Source organism: Rhipicephalus sanguineus, chromosome 2, assembly GCF_013339695.2.
Source record: "Rhipicephalus sanguineus isolate Rsan-2018 chromosome 2, BIME_Rsan_1.4, whole genome shotgun sequence".
Classification (NCBI taxonomy): domain Eukaryota; kingdom Metazoa; phylum Arthropoda; class Arachnida; order Ixodida; family Ixodidae; genus Rhipicephalus; species Rhipicephalus sanguineus.
Genome location: NC_051177.1, coordinates 29,005,774 through 29,025,421, shown reverse-complemented (window position 1 = coordinate 29,025,421; position 19,648 = coordinate 29,005,774). Strand labels below are relative to the sequence as shown.

Here is a 19,648-nt window from a genome sequence, read left to right as displayed (position 1 = left end):
GCGTAGGTGTTTGCCTTTGAATGTGCACGTTTCTTCTGCTTTGTCTTTCCTACTTCTTTTTGTATGCGTATATGTTTTGCCTTTGAACGTGCACACGTTTCTGCTGCTCTGTCTCTCTTTTTGCTCTACTGGGCCTTGTGCACTTCTCAAGCTACCATTGTCGCTTTTCACTTGAGGCCCATTTTCTGTATTTTGCTGGAATAAACATTTATCCATTCATTCAATACCATAAAACGCATGTGCTTCACAATACACACTGCACTTAGCAGATGTCTGTCACATGATATGGCCGTCATTGTATAGCTTTAACATGATTTATTCGTTCTAGCTAAATGAATCCAAGCTAATGATGTTAATGTACCTTGATATGCTATTTCACTGTTCCTTGATGCATATGTATGAAGGTACAGTGCTTATGTACCTTAATATGCTATTTCAGGAGACGGGCAGAGTGCGCAATGCAAAATTGTTGCCGAAAAGTCTTTTCACTTCCTGACAATCTGTGCTTCGGTGGGTTCTCACAGTTGCATGGCGGGAGAAAGATGTCCAGGGTAGTTGACTGCATCCAAGGTAGATGCTGCAAAATGAGAGCGCACGGTCTTGTCACATGTCAATGTGCGCAAATTGACACGATGGTGAAGGATTAAAACAAACAAATGAAGTTAGAGAAAAGAATAAATCGAAAACAAAGTTGTCCTTTATGCACATTCCTTCATGTGACAATGTGATAACCGTGGCCTTTTGCTCTAATGTATATTCCCTGAAAGCATCATGCCTCATTCATGCTTTATCGCAGGCAAGAAAATTATATCGTGCAAACAACTTTATCAGGGCGCACTCCTGGGTCGATTGACTGGTCGTATGAAGCATGAGTGATATTCACAGAAGTTCCAAAACATGCATCACACATCATTGCTATCTGAGTTTAACGACTTAAATGCGAAGCATTTGTTAAACACTTCTACGACTTTGAACGGATCTATCTACCTATATATATAGCCGCCTACGACTCATAGCTCGTGTGGTTGTTTCGTTAATGGGATGTATGCCAAAATTCGTGAGGCATGACACGACTGCATGAAGAACATGAATGATGGGTCTTAACTTCAAAATCATGCTATGCATTTCATTAACCACATGATTTACACGTCACTCCCTTGGTTCTCTTGCGACTGTTTCGTTAACTTGAAATTTACCAAAATAGGTATGGCGTCACAAGAGTGTATGACGCACATAAACGACAGTTTCTAACGTGCAAATCATGACACGCTTGTCATGTATGGCGTTATTTTGACAACATGGTCTCGGGGGCGCTAGTGACCGTTTCGCCTGCTTCATATACACCAAAATTGGTATTGTGCAGTGTGACTGTACGTCCAACATAAATGACAGCTGGCAACATGAAAATAATGACATGCATGTCATGTACACACGCCACGCTCATGGTGCGCTCGCGGCCGGTTCGCTAGCTTGACATACACCTAAATTGATATAGCGTGACGTGATTGTGCGACGAACATAAATGACATATAGTAACATGAAAATAACGACATGTATGTCATTTACGGCATGGAGCCTGGTGCACTCACGTCCGGTTCTCTAACTTGATATCACACCAAGATTGGTATAGCGTGACGTGACTGTATGACGTACATAAATGACAGCTGGTAACATGGAAACAATGAATGACATGCGTGTAATGTACGGCATGGGTTACATGCCACGCTCATGGTGCGCTGGCGGGCATTTCGCAAGCTTGACATGCCGATTTTACTTTTCCTTTTTTTTTTTTGCTTTTCATTGCACTTTTCAAGCGTCACAATGTGCAGAAGGTCATCTACAGGTGCATAAGCGACGATAAGGGCCCGCAAGGAGAGAGAACATCAGTATTACTTACCATTTTTGTTCCTGACTGTGCCGAGCACGCAGGGTGCCCATCATCTGCTTGGTAATGCACAGCGGCACGCTCGCTTGAGTCGACAGGCCGTCGCGATTATCGCACTCGCAGCGCAGCGTGTCGCACTGTCGTCAAACCACGCATATCACATCCAGCGGCGAGAACACAGTGAGGCTGCAGGCACAAAACGCGCACACACGACCGACACAGCTGATCGCTTGAGAAGTGGCGTTCACAAGGCCTAGCTGGCGTAGCCGGCCCGGCCGGCCTAGCTACGACGATCGCGCCGCCGCGGGAACGACTCCCTCCTCGCTTATCTTTCTTTTTTTCTGTGTTTTTTTTTTCTTCGCGCGCGCATGCGGCGCGAAGCTTTGTCCCATTTCACTTCGGTGGCGACTCGTCTGGCTTGCTTTTGACCTGGCGGGGGCGGGCCGCAGTAGTAGCAGTAGGCTGCAGCCGCCAAGGCCAAAGGGCTTTCTCGCTTCCTCTCCAGCCGTTCGGAGGGTCGCGTATATCTCTTTCTCTGGGCTATCTGTGCAGGGGATTTTTAGTGCGCTGAAGCATGCCGCCTCTTTCTTTTACTGCTTTCCCCCGCACAGCTGCATACATGCCCGCCAGCACTGAAGGCATTATGGAAAGCTTCGGAAAAAATAGAGAAAACATGCCAGAGGAAATGAGATGGGAGTTTTTTGTTCTTGGAACTCCATTCGACGAATGGCGTCATATAGTGAATTTACCTCCTTTCTTCCACATAATTTTTTAACGAAGTAAAATTGAGGACGCAGAACTTTATTACACCCACCTCATTACACCCTAAGGTAGTACTGTCCAGATGAAGGTAGTATTAAGGAGGATTGTAGCCCTTAAAACGCCCAATTCGGCTAGTTTGCGTTTGCAGTGTGGTTATAGCATGACAGCCAATCGCGGTTGAGAGAACGGCAAGCTCAGTTGCAATCAATGTCGCAATGCAATAATCCGGGTCAATCTAGCTTCATAAGTAATCAACGCCGTTTGATCGTAACGTGCCACCCCAGTGTTCAGACGCATGTCGTTGCACCCGCCGCGGTGCACTAGTGGTTACGGTGCTCGACTGCTGACCCGAAGGTCGCGGTGTCGAATCCCGGCTGTGGCGGCTGTATTTCAATGGAGGTGAAATGCTAGACGCAGGTGTACTTAGATTTACGTGCACGTTGAAAAAAACACATGCATGTGGTGGAAATTTCCGGAGCCCTGCACTACGGCGTCCCTCATAATCATACCACGGCCGCTTTGGGACGTTAAACCATTACAGTTATGACATTCGGGTTTTGTTGTGTTTTTTACGCAGGTCGCTGCAGTGCTCTCGGACGCGGGTGCACCAAAATCTGGTGCTTGCGCTCATGGTGCACGCCATCATGCTCGTGGTGCTCTCCATGCCGGTGGTGCTCAACTCTGAAGAACCGACGCCGTTTGCCCAAATAGTGAGTTTGGTCTATTTCTTATTTGCTGAAGGATGTTCTTGCTTTTTTTATTTTTTGCCGGATTCTCCACGAAATGTAAATCGCCTGTTGATTGCAGAACACCAATAAGAGTGACAGTGGGCGCATCCTCGAGACACACTGAAACACACCTGATTACCTATTCGTATCACAATGACACGATTATTAACCATAAAGAAACGGGAATGTAGGTTCAACTACAGCAGATCATCCTGAGACACTGATAAGAAATCTAAGCAACATTGCTTCCAGATGACACGTAGAGCACAGGCACAACCCCATAGTAAACATATACCATAAAACAGAAATCAAAACTAACAATAAAGATAACCATACAGAGGCGAACCTCGTATGCGCAAGTGTAAATTTATAGTTTCCGAACACTATGCGCTCTATGAAAGGCCTCCAGATATTAGGCAAAATTGTTATATGCTAAGCAGCTTCATACCCCTTTTTTATCTTTTAAGGCGAAAGCCTTATAAGTTTCAAGCAAACATTACCATGAAGGAAAAACCACCGTGAGAAATGAAGTAGAAAAATATCACCTGCCGCGTTCACTTTGTCATTGCGACGTTCGCGTGACTCAAAAAATAAATAAATAAAAGCGGCGTTCGCATGGTATGTAGTGCATGATAAAATAGCCACACCGTATGGCTTTCGCCTTGAAGTCGTCTTAGACGAATGCATAAGGAACCTTGTGTGAGTTTTCTCTTCTTTATTCAGTAATTCTGGAATAAGCCCTTAGATGAAAGGAAGATTAATACATTGGCTTGCCTCAGGCACCGCAGGCGACGTTCTAAATTCGTAGAAACATACCAGCGGGGAAGAAAGCAGCGTGCATTTCTCGTTCTATAGCCGTTTCACAGGACGTGAAAGAAAGAAAGAACAAAATTAGAAAAACGACTACTACCAGACACTTCCAACATCAAGAGTACGCAGCTTCTTGTTTTTTGTTTTGTTTTTTTTTTCCTTTTCCGTACGTATTTCTCGCCTTTTCCAAGCTGTCTTGGCACGCCAAACCGCGAAAGCGTAAATCTCCCCTCGGTGGACCGCCATTGTCAGGCAACAGTGGACAACACAATCATGCATGCGCATAAAATCTGCGAAAATGAGGCAGCAACAACACTCCGTGAGAAAGGGGAGCGAAGGAAGAAAGCAGGAAAAAAAAAAAGACACGAATGTTATTACCTCACGTATACAAGGACAAGGCCGTAGATTCACTTCGTGCTTTTTTTTTTAGTCTTGGTATTAAATAAAACCCGTTGTTTGCGCCGTGGCAGAAACGATGCGAAATAAAATACAACGTCCTCGCGACGAGTTTTTTACGCATTTATTTGTGTTGTTTTGGTCTGTCGGACTGTTAAGTAGGGAGTTACTTTTACTTATTTCTTTCTCTTCACCGAAAGTTAGTCATAGCGCACGAAGTCTAGTTACTGTTTCGTACAAGCAATATTTTTAGATGCACTCTTTCCTCCATCTGGTTTTCTTCTTTTCGATTTGGTTACTTTCAAGCGGGCGAATATACACGCCTCATCATATTTTACGGACTTGATCTCAAGGCGGACACTTATGCTTCGCCTTTTCAGTGCTTGTATCCTGCCTCCACTAAAATCGTCAAAGAAAACAAAGATTGAATCCCCGTGTTTCTTTCTTTCGTTACCATATACAAACTAAATTTGCCGACAAGTTTGTGTTTCGGCGTTTTTTTCAATTTGGTAAACATCTCTCCCCTGTTTTAGTTAAAAAAATAGTGCGTTATACTCAATTATATCTTGACAATCAGTCTAAAAATATGAAGAAGACAACATAAACAGCAAGAATGCATAACGACTTTAGAAAAGGGTGCATAAAAGTATCCAATTTCAGATCCTTTATTTGAAAGAAAGTTTAGAATAAAACGTCAGGAGGTTCAGGACAAAAATGAAGAGCTATTTCTGTCGACGATGCTGTTCCTCTTTTTTTTTCACTTGACAGAACCGTGGGTCATTGAAATTCAGGAATGAGTGTAACGGTCGATACCAGCATATGAGTGCGTGCGTTCGTATGTTATTTTATTTTTGCGGTTGGCGTGACGACGTAGCGAATTCAATGACTACATGTTTTTAACGCTCCCCACATAGAGATTCGGTATTTGTTATAGAAATTTTGTTCAGCTATCGCTGTTCATTTCTTACGACCTACTGAGTTTTCGTTAAGATGTAAATGGTTCGCAGGAAGCATTTTGAGAGGGTAGAGGTACATTAAATGGTTCCGCGAAAGCAAACTCAGCTTCAACAGAAAATGCTACGTTTATTCGGCGCAAGTAATTGGTTTTTGTAACTAATGTTTACGTCTAAGCCTTTGCGACACAGTTTCTTCATTTGTAGACGCGACTTTTGCGGTTTCTGTGTACAGAAACAGACCAAATAACAGACCACAAGCACTGAGCTAATTGTAAATTAATCATTGCTGTTGCCTTACGTTCCTTTATATCACTTCTGCTTGAAATATTTTATTATAAACGATCGCTTTGGTGAAGGCAGTGTCGTGTTTAACGAGACATTGGACGTGGGGCTTTTCGGCAGAAATGTCACAGTATTTTTTTAACCCTTTTTAAGAATACTCGCTGCCAGCAGATAACTATCGCACGTAATTTGAGAGGGTCGTTGAATCCAGTTTATGAAGAAAATAGCATGGCTGACTGTGCAATGATCGGATAATCGTTTATGTTGTAATTACAATTAATAGTTTTAATATACATAACAACTTATTCGAGCACATCCACTTGCTTTCAATTTTGTCTCCAGAGTCTCGGTATCAAAATATGTAAACTTGACGCATTTATAGACAGTCGATCACAATGCGTGTCGTAAAAGGCTAACAAACATTCACGTTGGAATTCTAGCGGTGTTTATTTTCTAATCTCTCGGCGTGGTTCACCTCAATCGTTTCTTCCTCTGTCGCATTCGCGCATTTTCATGTGTTTCTATTTTCATCCCAGTAGTAGCCAAACGCACCACCACACACTCCCGCGTCCAGTCCATCAGGAAGTTAGTGCCTCGAGGCGGTCAAAAAAACATGTCTCGGTAGATGCTATGCTAAGCCTCTCTCAAGTAAGCTACGAGGTCCGGTGACAGGTCGCATGTTTGCGATGTCCGTCAGCGACTGGAAGAAGTTATTTGACGCCGTCTAGCTCATCGCTCTCGGCACGACGCTCTCGGCTCCTCGGTCGCGTATTTTTACCTGCTTTTCTTTGAAGAGATGAAAATAGATAGGACAGAGAGGAACAGTTCGCCTCAAAAACTGACTTTCCGAGGTTTCCGAAGCGAGGAGCAATCCCATCTGCTCTGTCGCCCGGAGGCGATGTTAACTTGTAGGCGTGTCGACTCTGCCGCACAAGAAAAACTACGACTCCTATATATACAGTCTTTATTCCTTATCGACGCCTGCCGGTAGAAATCAATTTTTACTCGCCCGGTTTCGAGTACTGACAGCAACCCGATTCCAGGGCACCGATTGACACGCTATAAAATTTCTTGTAAATACGGAATAAGGAACAGAGGGGGCAAAGGGGGCCTAGGGGAGTCTTGGGGGTACATTTGTGCGCCGTACTTTGCCTAAGAATGTAAACATAAGTGGGAAGGTGGTAAGCAAGCATCTATGCGACAAGATAACTGGCGTCTAGTAGCTGTTAAATGTCCTTTTCTTTTTTTTGCTAGCAGCACCTCAAGGTCTAGTGGGTCCTTTAGTCAATTCTCCGAAAAAGTTATGAAAAACAAATCGCGATATCATAAGCTAAGAGAACCCCCCGCTCTGTAAAAAAAAAATTAAAAATTCAGGATCTCCTCCCCTATCAGGAAATTGGTGGCAAGCGAAGCTTGGCGATTGCGTGCCTGGCCTACCAGTTTTTTATTTTTTATTTCTTTCTTTGCGTGGGCACGATGCCAGCTACTCCTGCGCAGTTGGCGTCGTGCCTGATGACTCACCTACGTTATTAGGTATGTGTGACCTGGGGTCACACATACCGCGCATACCTAGAACCAGTAATAAAACTTCAGAAAAGAGGAATCCGCTTTATAACCAATTCAGACTATACGGCACATAGGCTACCACTCTTCCGAAGCCTAAATATCATGCCGTTCAACACGCTAATTAACTATAAAACAGCACTTACGGTCCATCCTAGTATAAATACCAACTATCCATTTTGCTCATCACATTTTGTATGTTCTAGTTACGAAAGCCGCAACAAATAAACGTAAATTATCTCAATCAGCAAACAAAAAACATATACGGTAACAAAAAACAACTTACAGCCAATGGAGTCGCCGTGTAGAATAACCGTCCACAAGCACTAAAAAAGACTAAGAATTTCTCTTTTGCACTGAAAAAAATATTTCTTAAGTAACATATAGACACCCAACGTATCAATGCTAGAAACAGCCATATTGAATGCACTACCATGTATAATCAGGTTGCATGCTGTTACATTTACTTATGTATACGCTCCCTTATATATATATATATATATATATATATATATATATATATATATATATATATATATATATATATATATATATATATATATATATATATATATATATATATATATATATGCATGAATATCAATACATTTTCATTATTTCTTATCCTTATGTGTTATTGTTGCGATCTCCAGATACATAATATGTCATTATTAGTTTTCAAAATGTCCTAATGTCAGTAATTTTTTTTCATATGTTCATTCATTGATTTACTGTTTGATATGCTCTTCTTATACGCTATCTTACATATTCTAGTCATATTTTTCCCCTCCTTTTTTTCTGTCCCTACGTATGATCAGTTGCTAAGCTCTGTAAATGCATAATTTTATAATTAGTTTTACAAGTGTTGTAATGTTAATAAAACTATTTGTGCTTGTACACTTCTTTTTTGATAAGTGACATGCCTTTTTTCATGAATACTTTTCAATGAATCCCAACTAGCCTTAGGCTGGGGATTCAGATGCGTTTCTCCCAATATTGTATTTTTGTAAATTGTTTTATGCCAATAAAATTCAATTCAATTCAATTCAGTTCAATTGGGCACGATGGACGCCGGAACGTCAGGTCATGCGTTAATGTTCAGGCAACAATGAAGTGTGACTAAGTCAAATTAAAAGTGACCTTGATAAAAGATCAGATTGCCATATCAGAAACAGCCGATCACCGACGAGCCCACGATCCAGAGAGCATCTGTTATTGGGAAAAAACGCGTAAGAAACACGCGTGTGACCGGCGCATCTTCGAGAGCCACCTCGAGGAGCGCATGCGTCGGTTTTGTTGCGTACGACAACGCCGCAACCGAAATCTGTAACTCCTAACAAGCTGCGCTTGGAAGGAGATACTCTCGAGTGACCGTCTTCGTTATATCGTTTTCTCTCCAGTGGTCATCCTCATCTCTCAAATGGGCACCCTTTCTTTCGTTTTCTGTCTTTTTTTTATTCGGTTGCTTTCTACTAAGTGCACCGACTTGCTCGTCCGAAGCGTGCATAAATTTGCGGGCACCAAACATTTCTATAAGAAGAAACAGTCGCTACAACTGCTAGGTTATAATGCGTATTTCAATGCCCTATAAACCTAGCGTTCTTTTTCTTTACCAGAACAAAAGTGTAGTTAAATGAAAACACGCGAAAAAGTTAGAAAGCTTAACCGGAATGTGAATATGACAAAATCCACTCCAAAGTTGCCCTCGCGACGCGCTTTGCGCCCCGGGGGCTTTCAGTTAGGTATGAATTCTTTATGGACAGTAAGTACTTCTGTGTGGTTCGAACAAATAACAGCTTGCAACGTAAGACCCTCTCGCATAAAACTAGCCCCCGATTTGAGTGTTTTCGAAAACACTTCGCTCATGTTTGAGAACTCGCTCTAGCTCGAGTTTAGCGTTCAAACTTTTAGCGTCCTCTCTTTTTTTTCATGGTGCCAGCCATCAAGCCCGCAACACCGTATAGCTAGGCTAGCACGGGACCCGTGCCGTTTACGCAATGTTTCGGGACGACAGCGGCAATCGTTCTCACGAAGAAGCGGCAACGGGAAACAAAAACTGGGCAGCATGTTTGCTCTGCGCTGTGGGTTCATCGAAGAGGCCGTTTGAAATGTGGATCCTGGCTGTGCTCGTACTTTACCTTCTTTTGTTTGTTCACAAAACATTCGTCTCGGTTCTTTTCGTTTCTGCTTATCTCGCCTGTGTCTGTCTCGTGTTCCCGTCACGAAGGTATTCTCTATCTCGTTATTATAGCAGCTTTTTTTTAAATGCGATTAGTACTATCTAGAGCCCACTATTGCTGTCTCTCCTTTATCGCATGACAACTTGTGCCATCGAGTAAAACACTCGGACTTGTGCTCCAAGATGGGCACGTCGACAAAAGAAGCAGCCCACAGTACAAAATAAAATAAAATAAAATAAAAAGAAGCTCTTTAGCATGCACTTAGCGAAGTTCGCTTTTCTGTCCTCTTGTCCTGACCCGTGCTGAGCGTGGAGAACTTAGCTACAGAGAAATCAAAACAGTGGCAAGAGAAAACTAAAAAAAAAAAAAAGTTGCAGTGGGGGGCTCGTATACCCTTCTACGTGCGGTACTCTCAACGCGAAGTGACTGTTCGGAGAGCATCGCTCCCTGGAGCAGCCGTATTCTCTTACACCAGCGTTTTGTATATACGCGAGATCGCATACAAAACAGTTAGCTGCCAACCTGACTTCGTGTAACACTACAACTTGTTGCTATCGCATTCATTGCTTCGCCTTTTCGGTGAAACTGTGACTTTTTTTCTCTCTTCTTTTATTTAATTGCGTACTCAAGCACCACATAATAAATGGAACATATAGTAAAATAACTTTCCAAAAATAATCTTAAATTAACATTAAATTTGTAAGGCGGAAGGGTAAGCTATGGAACAAAAATAAAGAGAGAGAGAGAGAGAGAGAGGGGGGGGGAATTCCGTAGTCTAACGTTGCCCCTTACACCTTCAACATTGGCCTATGTATAAACTAACCCAACATAGCACGCTACTGAATTCTAAATTATTTCTACAAAATTAAGACGATAGAGAGAATTTATCCTACCACCAGGTCCCATATGACCATCTGCAAACTTTATAACCAACCCATTGAGCTCTAGAAAACTTATTTCACAGATAGTCCTTCCCTTTTGGCAGCTGGGGGAAGGGAGTATGGTCGAAATTAAGGACATCAAAACATGTCCATTGTAGTGATTATTGGAAGTTGCAATTTATTTAAAAAAATGTCTCGTAACTGTCGTTATTGACATCTTAAGTTGGAGGTCTACAGCAGCTGTGCGTATACGAAGAGGTGCTGCAGCCGTTCTACTAAAACTGTCTAGTTTGTCATGTCTACAAGTACACCAACGAGAGGTTGCTGAAAAAAAAAGAACGTGTTTACCTATATCACACTTTTAAATTAAAAAATTGGCAGCATCGCCCGAAACCGAGCTAGCCGAATTTAACTTCTCTTTATAGAACTTTCTCTATTTTCTTTTTTTTTCTCTATTTGTATACGGGAAAAAAATGTACCTCATAAAGATAACAGCCTACGCGCACTGCTGTGTACATTCTGCGAAAACACAAAGCGCGGACCCCTCTAACCGGCTCGGGGAATGCGCTAGTTTTCATGAAGTTCCCGTCATCCTCCATGCCACTCATCGGCTGGCGTCGTGTGCTGTTTGAACTCCGGTGACGCCAAGTATTTACTGGCACCGTGCCTCCTCTTGTGGTCCGCTTCTCGGACTCCCCTCTCTTCTTTTTTATACAAACAAATCTCGGGGGGGGGGGGGGTGTTTTAAACTTTGTCCAAGAGTTCTTCCGGCAGTGCGCTTGCGTAACCTGTTCTCCGCTCAGTGCGCAGATATAGAAGGAGTTATCTTAGTTCTGTTTGTTGATTGCAGCCTTCAGGGCAACTCCGAAGGTCATCGCAAAATATCCTCGGAGCGTGGCGCTACGCGTCGCAGGCTTGCACAGCGAGGCGGGCATTGTTACTGTTGTGAAGAAGAAGATGCGCCTCCATCCAGCAGCATCGCCAACGCTCGGCTCGCTCGGCTCGTGTTTCGGATCGCCGCTGTGCCTCTGGACGCTTCTTCTCGCTTGCTTGCCGCTGACGACCATTACGTCTTTCAACGACCAATAAACCTCTTCACATTTGGTGGAGGGTGCTGTTCATCCCCGTCGCTACACCCTGGAGCTGCGTAGCCGGACGCTACCGCCGATCATGACTGACCACGCAAACCCACCGGCGCCTTCGTCCCTGTCCGTCACCTGCACCGGGCTTCCTTGGCTCCGGGACCCAAAGGTCTTCAGCGGTGCAGATGAGACCGACGTGGAAGACTGGCTTGACCACTACGAACTGGTGAGCGCGCATAATAAGTGGGATGACCCCGACAAGCTAGGCTACGTCATATTTTACCTGACTGGCGTCGCCGAATTGTGGTACAACAACCACAAACAGAACATCCCCACATGGACCGTCTTCAAGACGTCCTGCTCTGAAGTATTCGGTCGACCAGCTGTCCGCAAGCAGCGCGCAGAGCAACGCTTGCGCGTCCGCTCACAGCAGACTGGAGAAAGCTTCACAAGCTATATTGAGGACGTCGTCGACCTTTGTCGACGTGTCAACGACACCATGCCCGAAGCTGACAGGATCAAACAAATCCTGAAGGGCATTGACGATGGCGCATTCCAAATGCTCTTGGCTAGGAATCCGGGCACAGTTTCAGAAGTCGTCAGCTTGTGTCAGAGCTACGACGAGTTGAAGAAGCAGCGCGCTCTGACTCGGCAGCCTCCACGGGGTAGCGAGTCGCTGTGCAGTCTCGACACCATGCCTGACCATTCGACGTTGCTTCAGCAGGTTCGAGACTTCGTCCGCGAGGAAGTTGCCCGCCAACTTTCCTTAATGCCTTTTACTCACGAGCCTACCACCCGTCTGCCCACCCCGCTCCGCACTGTTATTAAAGACGATAGTCTTTCTTGGGGAACCTAAACGCCTAAATTTTGGTCTGTCTTTCTGTCTGTCTGTCTTTCTGTTTGTCGGCACGTCCCTCGATTCAGCCACCCGGCCAAAGTTGAACCACTTGCTTACCGCCCACCCATCTTGAACTGGTATGGCTGTTCATACTAGTGAACGTTGTCGATCAAAAAGTAAATATTACGCATATCTGAGGCGTAACATCATTAGGTAAGTATTAGGTGGTGTGTTCGTTTAATAGAAAATACATAGATACGCAATTTTAAAGACCTTGATGGTATACGTTTAACGTTGAGACAGTAACGCTGAAGCGATCAGCGGTCCAAGCCGAGCAAACGCGAGCGCCAACAACAACCGTCTTCGTCTTCTTCTTTCGCAGGCGTTCTTGTCTGCGCCCTACCATGTTACAAATCACTCCCCCGCGGAAAAGGAGCCATCCTGGCGACCTAAGGAACAGGTACAACTGGTGGGTCATAATGCGGCTTCAGTCGATCGACGTGAACAGTCTCGCGGCCGCGACGACGGCGGTCCGTAGATGATTGAACAGGCTCAATTATATAGCTAATTGGGGATGCTTGACGTAGGACGCGGTAGGGGCCTTCGTACTTAGGCAGTAGCTTTGTGGAAAGGCCAGGAGCGGAGGAGGGAACGCGAAGCCACACCAACGCTCCAGGCGAATACGACTGAGGAGGCAGGTTTTCGTCGTGACGGTCCTTCTGGCCCTACTCGCCCTACAATGTTACAACCCTAGTTTCTTAAGGTGCGCTGAAAATGCGACTGCGCTGAAACTTGTCTTCCTGCGTGCCCTCTGCACAAGCTCATGTTGTGTTTCGGTTTCGGTTCAGTATTGCATTGTACGAATGACAGGGGGCGCCGCTCTGGCATTCCTGTTTTACCCAGGTGACGTGTAAGTAAGAGAGTTTGTGGAGAGTACTCGTTGAGTGCGGACGTTTCTTCTCCTTCGGCGCATGGCGCCAAACAGCCTGTTTGGGCTGGCCGGCGTCCCCACCGGTCGCGTTGGTCACCGCCGGTCTTCGCCTGCCGCTGCGCCGGGACTACCAGCCCGCAACACAGCACTCATGTTTCCCGACGTATTGCCAGATGGCATCCATATCTCACGCAGCGCCTCTTCTATCGTCTTTAGACGACATTTGCAGCGAAGCACGCAGATACACGGCCAATTTTTTTCGGAGGAGGTTGCCCACGCTGTTCCCCTTGCGCGCCGCGAGCCGCCTCCATCCAGCCCTGTTCACTACGCGCGTGCATCGGAGCCTGTGGCCGCTCCTGTCGCCTATGCGCAAGCCGTGCAGCCTGTAGCCGTAGGTGTTATCATCTGAGCTGGCAGATGGACCGTATTAGTCCTGGTGGCTCGGAGCTTACGACGAAGGTCATGAACCATGCCCCCGTAGGTGGGGCAACCGTGGTGGCAGGGGCATTCGTGACATTCGGGGGATGTTTTCCAGCAGCCGCGACTGGGTTGCCCTACTTATTTGACTGGGTCGCGGCGCGAAGTGACCCCCGTACTTGCAGCAGTTCTGCTTCCAGACGGTCTCCGAGCGTCACCAGCATTTGACTTGGTACCGCTGCCACTCGGCAGCGGTTTTCTGAAAATAGGGTTTTGTTCAAAATAGCCAAGCCATAGGGGTCGAGAGCAGGTAGGCTCTCTTCCCTTGCCGCCGATCAACATAGCAACGCCATGCCAGCGGGGCACCCTCGGAGCACCCTCGGGTTTGTCGGTCGGACTTTCCCCCGCTGTGCCCCCCCTCTTAGCCGTGTGAGCTCCGCGGCCACCCACACGTTGCCCGTGGCGGACCTCGAGGAGGTGGGGAGGGCTATGACCAGAGGTCGCGGCTCCACCCAAGCTGGATTACACGGGCACGCAACCACCCGCACCGTTCCGGCACCTCTGTACATGAATGGATTGGAAACTTCCCTGACCAGCCTATGAGGACCGACGTCTAAGCTGTCCATTTGTTGTTTCTGTTGTTTCCGCTCGCCCGGTATATATTTATCGGTTCGAGCGAAAATAAAATCAGTTGAAAGTAGCGTTGTGTCCTTGTCTGTTTTCTTTCTTCGTCCCTGTCTAGTCGCGCTTACCACTCTTCATGGAGAGTACACGGCGTAGTAATTTTAATGGCGTAAAGCTGGACACATCGACGCGCTCAAGTGTCTCCCTTTTGGGCGCCTCTTTCAACGAACACTTCCTACGTGCGTTCGTAATCACCTCAGGGATTCATTCTAAAAAGACAGGGCGTGCAAACACGGACACAAGAAAGAAGTCAGGACACCACAAACGCCGACTAAGAGTTGTTAGTCGGCGTTTGTGGTGTCCTGACTTCTTTCTTGTGTCCGTGTTTGCACGCCCTGTCTTTTAGGGGCGAAGCTCCTTAAGGCGGCACCCGTTCGTCCCTCGTAGTAGTGCGTAACCAGTCGTAAAGCTAGTACCAGATCTTGACCTCCAAGGTGGTGCCGGTGGGAGATTTTTCCTGTGCGTTGTTGAACAATAAAAAATTTTGTTCAAAACGCCGTTGATTGATGTTTAGAATGAATACTTACCAACTAGCTCAGCTCTCTGTTATTCTACACCTCAGGGATGTTGCCACCGCCTTCAATGCAGCACAAACGCGTTTAGAACGCGCTGTTTTCAGGCTGTGCCAAGGCAGCACAAACGTTACAAACGCGTTTCAAACGCACTGCATTGAGGCGGTGGCGCAGGGAGCAGAGAGAGCGAACGGCGAGAGAAGGAGCGGCGAAGAACTGCACCTACCCTCTCCTACACTCTCTCCACACACGCGGGAGCTCCGCCGAGCTCCCGCGATGCGAGCGCCCTCGCACGCCAGAGCGCGCTCCTCCTCTCCACTCACTCTCCGCTACTCCGCCCGCACCACCTGCTCCGGTTGCTAGGGGCGAGGATAAACGCGCGCGCCCGCAGCTATTGCTATGGGAGAGGGAGTGAGAGCGGAGATGCGCGCGGACAACGCCGGACGCCTGACATAGCCCGACTAAGAAATGCATTCGCATTTGAAAGAAATGATACAGTGATTCACTCTCATTGCAATACAGGCATAAAGGTGACTGCACCAGACCAGAACTGTGTAGGTAAAAGTTCAGCGGGGGAACTCGGCATCGTAGTCTGGTAATTGATATTTCTGCTCTTCAAGTGGAGCACCATCGATTTTTCTATGGATAAAAAAAATTCGGCAGATCCCACGTACCGTGCGAGTCGATGTTATGCGAAGCATGCGGCGGGTAGGTGACTGTGGCGTAACTTTTTTTACTGAGCGACACGTTACAAAATGACGCTAAAGATTTGTATATATTTTATACACACACATATATATGTTGAAGAGCGGCATATGTGTTATATAACCAATTGTTTACGGTTGGGTAACGCTGCCAATGGCAACGTGGGTATTACCTACACCAGAAGCGGTAAGCTGATATGTAGTGCTTATACGTGTCCCGAGAACGCACGCACGTTTCACGAACCCGTGTGCATGTGTGCAAGAAGTTCTTGACAGTTCTTGAACACGGGCATCATCACCGTGATCAGTGAGCACCCACAGCTTGTCGTGACTTGTTATAGGATCGAGTCCTGATCGTGGTGACGAGGCGTCCATGTGTAGTGAAGTATGTGGTATAGTAGAGCTGTTGGAAGTCGTGGAGGCCTCGGTCATTTCGTCGACAAACTGTCTGTCGACAGAGCCGGCAACATGTCGGAACCTGAAGCCACCCTTCGCGTTGGTGAGGCATAGGCCGTCGAGGCTGGTAGGCCTGGATAGTGCTACGTAGACCAACATCAGTGGATGGTGTTTGTCATATTCGTAGACTACCTGGGTGTATGTGGCCTACGTAGCCTAGTCTACAAAGCGGCTGTCAATCAATCTGGCATCATTCTCTGTCAGCATGTGGCCATCACCCAGCCTCGTAAGAAATGAAGAGGACACTGCGTTGTTCTGGTGGACGAAGTGCTCTTTACGGTGCGGTGATGTGGATATCATATGTAACTTTCGTTAATGTATTCCTCCGGGTCGAGCAATGCTTCAATACAGCTTGCTGAATCATAGGAATACAAACGTAATGGTTATTAGACTGCTATAAAACTGGAGCCAACTCTGGAACTACAGACGTTAATTTGATATGACGCCTGTATCGTAGAAGTACACATCGTAGGAGTATCATGTAGTGTTTATTTCTTTCTTGTAAAATTAGCCAGCAGCACAACCACAATGGACGTTGCACCAATATTACGCCTGCGTAGGCTGTTTTTCCAAACCGGATTATAGACCTGGCGTGGCTCAGTGGTAGAATGCCTGATTGCCACGCAGAATGCTTGGGTTCGATTCCTGCTGGGATCCTAATTTTCATTCTTTCCATTCGTTGAGTCAACGCTGCCGATGTTGGTTTTCCTTAACGTTCTAGCATTTAAGTTACCATTGTCTGTTCTCGCCGTTCCTGGGTAGATATAAACTGTCGATCACCTGTGGCGCATACCCGTACACCGCGGCCCGTGGTAAACGGGTATGTGCCACACGTGTCTAGTGGAAAGGGTTTGACGACGTACGCGACAGGATTTTAAAGTTATTCATGTCATGACCCGGCAGTCATATTCGTCAAATCCTCTTACCCCCCCATGCAAATTTTGGTCTACACCAAGTTAAGGAGGCGATCATGAGAGCACCCAGACGTAGGCGGCTAGATAGATAGATAGATAGATAGATAGATAGATAGATAGATAGATACGTAGATAGAAACGCTCAAAGTCCCAGAGGTTCGCTAAGAAATGCTTCGCATTTAATAACTCGAGGAAGCTCAGCTATTGACAAAGGAGATCTAGCGAAGTTGTCTGACGTGGCAAAAAACTTTCTAATCACGCCGCAGAAACAAACGACAACATCGGCAATATAGAAATTATGGGACCATCATGTGATGCTACAGCGAGTGCATCCGCATATTCATTGAGAGTTAAACCTTTGCGACCTGGTACCCACACCAAGTGAATAAGACGTAAATTTCTAGGGATAAGAGAATAAAATACTTTTAGGTATTTGACAAATTAGGGACAGTTAATGAAGAACACACAGAGAGACAGTCTGTCAAAATGACTGCTTCTGTTATAGATAGGGGTAATTTGCGTAAAGCTAGGACAATTGCAAGTAACTGCGCTTAATAAGTAGGCGTAAAGTCAGATAAACGAATTGAAAAATACCAATCTAGAGGTAATGATGCAATTCCCACTTCTGCCTTTTCTTCATAAACTGAAGCATCAATGTTATTACAATGTTTGTTTCCAAATTTGACAAATGGTCTTCCAAAATGCTATTTAAGTGTCTATTAGGCAAATATTTGTATTTCTTGGGAAATATATTGTCAAATTCTATTCTAATGGTTTGTGCAGACCTGTTTAATATACGTACCACACGGAGGTTCACTTGTAACGTTTCCAAGAGTTTCTGCGCAAAAATGACTTGTGGACACCGTAATCTAGACCAATGGCGATTAAAAAATGACGTCGGCTGATTATTAAAAACATACTGCGACCATACATACTGTCGTGATGCATATATCTTTAGGAAGGTTCGTACTGTTAGGATGTGGAACCGTGTGAGAAGGCAGGCGCGATTCTTCATATAAAAGTTTATTTGCGACAAATTTAGGAAGCCCAAGACATAAACGTAACGATTCGCGTTCTAGAAAAATCAGTGGCCGAAGTTTGTAAGCTCGTGCTTGTGTTCGTTGCCTTTCTTTTTTTCTTTTTTTTCTTTTTCTTCGTTCTTTGCCTTTCTGTTGGGCAATGCGCATCTGCAGCACAGGTTGTATAAAATTCGCAGAGAAGCCACGTAGGGTCGTAGACAAGCCGCGGGAATACATCGGCCTCGTATTATAAGCAAGAACATAAATGTAAAGAAAGCCACCATCGCCTACTGCACAAATTTATACGTGAAAATTCAGGTGTAAAAACGATTAAGCGATTACTTTCAACGCTTGTGATGAAGACAGGAACAGAGTACTTTCGCTGAACATTAGCCGTCCGATGTCTTCCATTCCCCGCAATTCTGAACTAAATGTCAAGCACAATATTCTTGGGACGCGGTTTAAAACGTTACGAACGGTGGCTTTATACCGTTCACACCCGAGGCCGAGAAATATTTTTATTTTTTGCAAATGTATGTACATTGCAAAAATATGTACATTGGTTATAATTTACGCCCTCCCTTCCAACTGTCATTTACATAAAACTTTATCCTAATAGAATTTATAGTTCCGACACAACAGCAGGCTTAGTTTTGCATGGTTTGTAAAGCAAACTTATAAAAGCCTGGAGCACTTGCATGCGTAATGTACTGCGAAGGTAATGCATAATGAGCATGTGAAGTTCGCATGCACATCATTCAAAGAGCGTTCAGTCCAACGTTTTTGTAACCAATCGGTTCAGCCTTTCCGCCAATGAAGAACGTTTCCTACTTAGGTCACGCAGGGCAGAGGGAAAACTAACTGTACATTTCTTATTACTTTTAAATATAGAGAGAACCCGAATATGTCGTGATAATTGGCAAAACTGACGATTAGTAACGTGAATATTTTGCGATTCATCAATCATCCATGCAAACAATTTCCAGGGAACGATAACTACACGTAGCTTATACAGTTCCCCAAGAGGGAATTTTCGAGTTACAGCCGTACAACGCTTTCGGACAAATTGCCCGGCTGATTTCTTTTTTTCTCTGTGTCGGCCATAGTCATCTTGTGCTCTTGACACTAAGCCCAAAAATCTCGCGTTGGGTCACCCTTAGTGCTTCGGGTATTTAAAAAATCTGCGCACGTTCAGTATTTCAAGAGACTGGGTAACGCTTGTACGCAGTTCATAAAATGTGCATTGAACGGAAGCGCTTATGTGCGTAATTTCCTGCAAATACCTTAAAAAACACAACTGTTCAAAATTTGGTTGTACGTCACACGCAGTATCATTTTCCACCCCTCCTTTAATATGCATTTGAACGCGAAATTCAACTCGGTATAACGTATCGTTATCCTAGGGCACACAACAATCGAAGTGTGCGCTTCGTATAACAACTGAACGATCACGAAAGTTATCATTTAGTAAACTAATCAGTACTGTTTACTAATTTAGTAATGCACTGCTGAAAGCAGTACGAAAAGGGCCAATAGGAGAGATCGAAGAGAGCAAAGATTGCAGGATGCTACTACACAAAATGCCAGCAAGCAAGCAAGCATACTTATAACAAGAGTCCCTACAAAACTCTGCGCAGTTTTTTCAATG

The 19,648-nt window shown here is 45.2% G+C and overlaps 1 protein-coding gene across 1 annotated transcript in view; it reads left to right on the top strand.

Annotated features, from left to right (window-relative positions):
• LOC119382622 (corticotropin-releasing factor receptor 2) overlaps positions 1-19,648 on the top strand; it is a 193,607-nt gene that overhangs the window by 140,146 nt on the left and 33,813 nt on the right. The window contains exon 5 of the mRNA XM_037650408.2: positions 3,225-3,357. Coding sequence (XP_037506336.1) covers positions 3,225-3,357 — 133 coding nt within the window. The remainder of the gene's footprint in view (positions 1-3,224; positions 3,358-19,648) is intronic.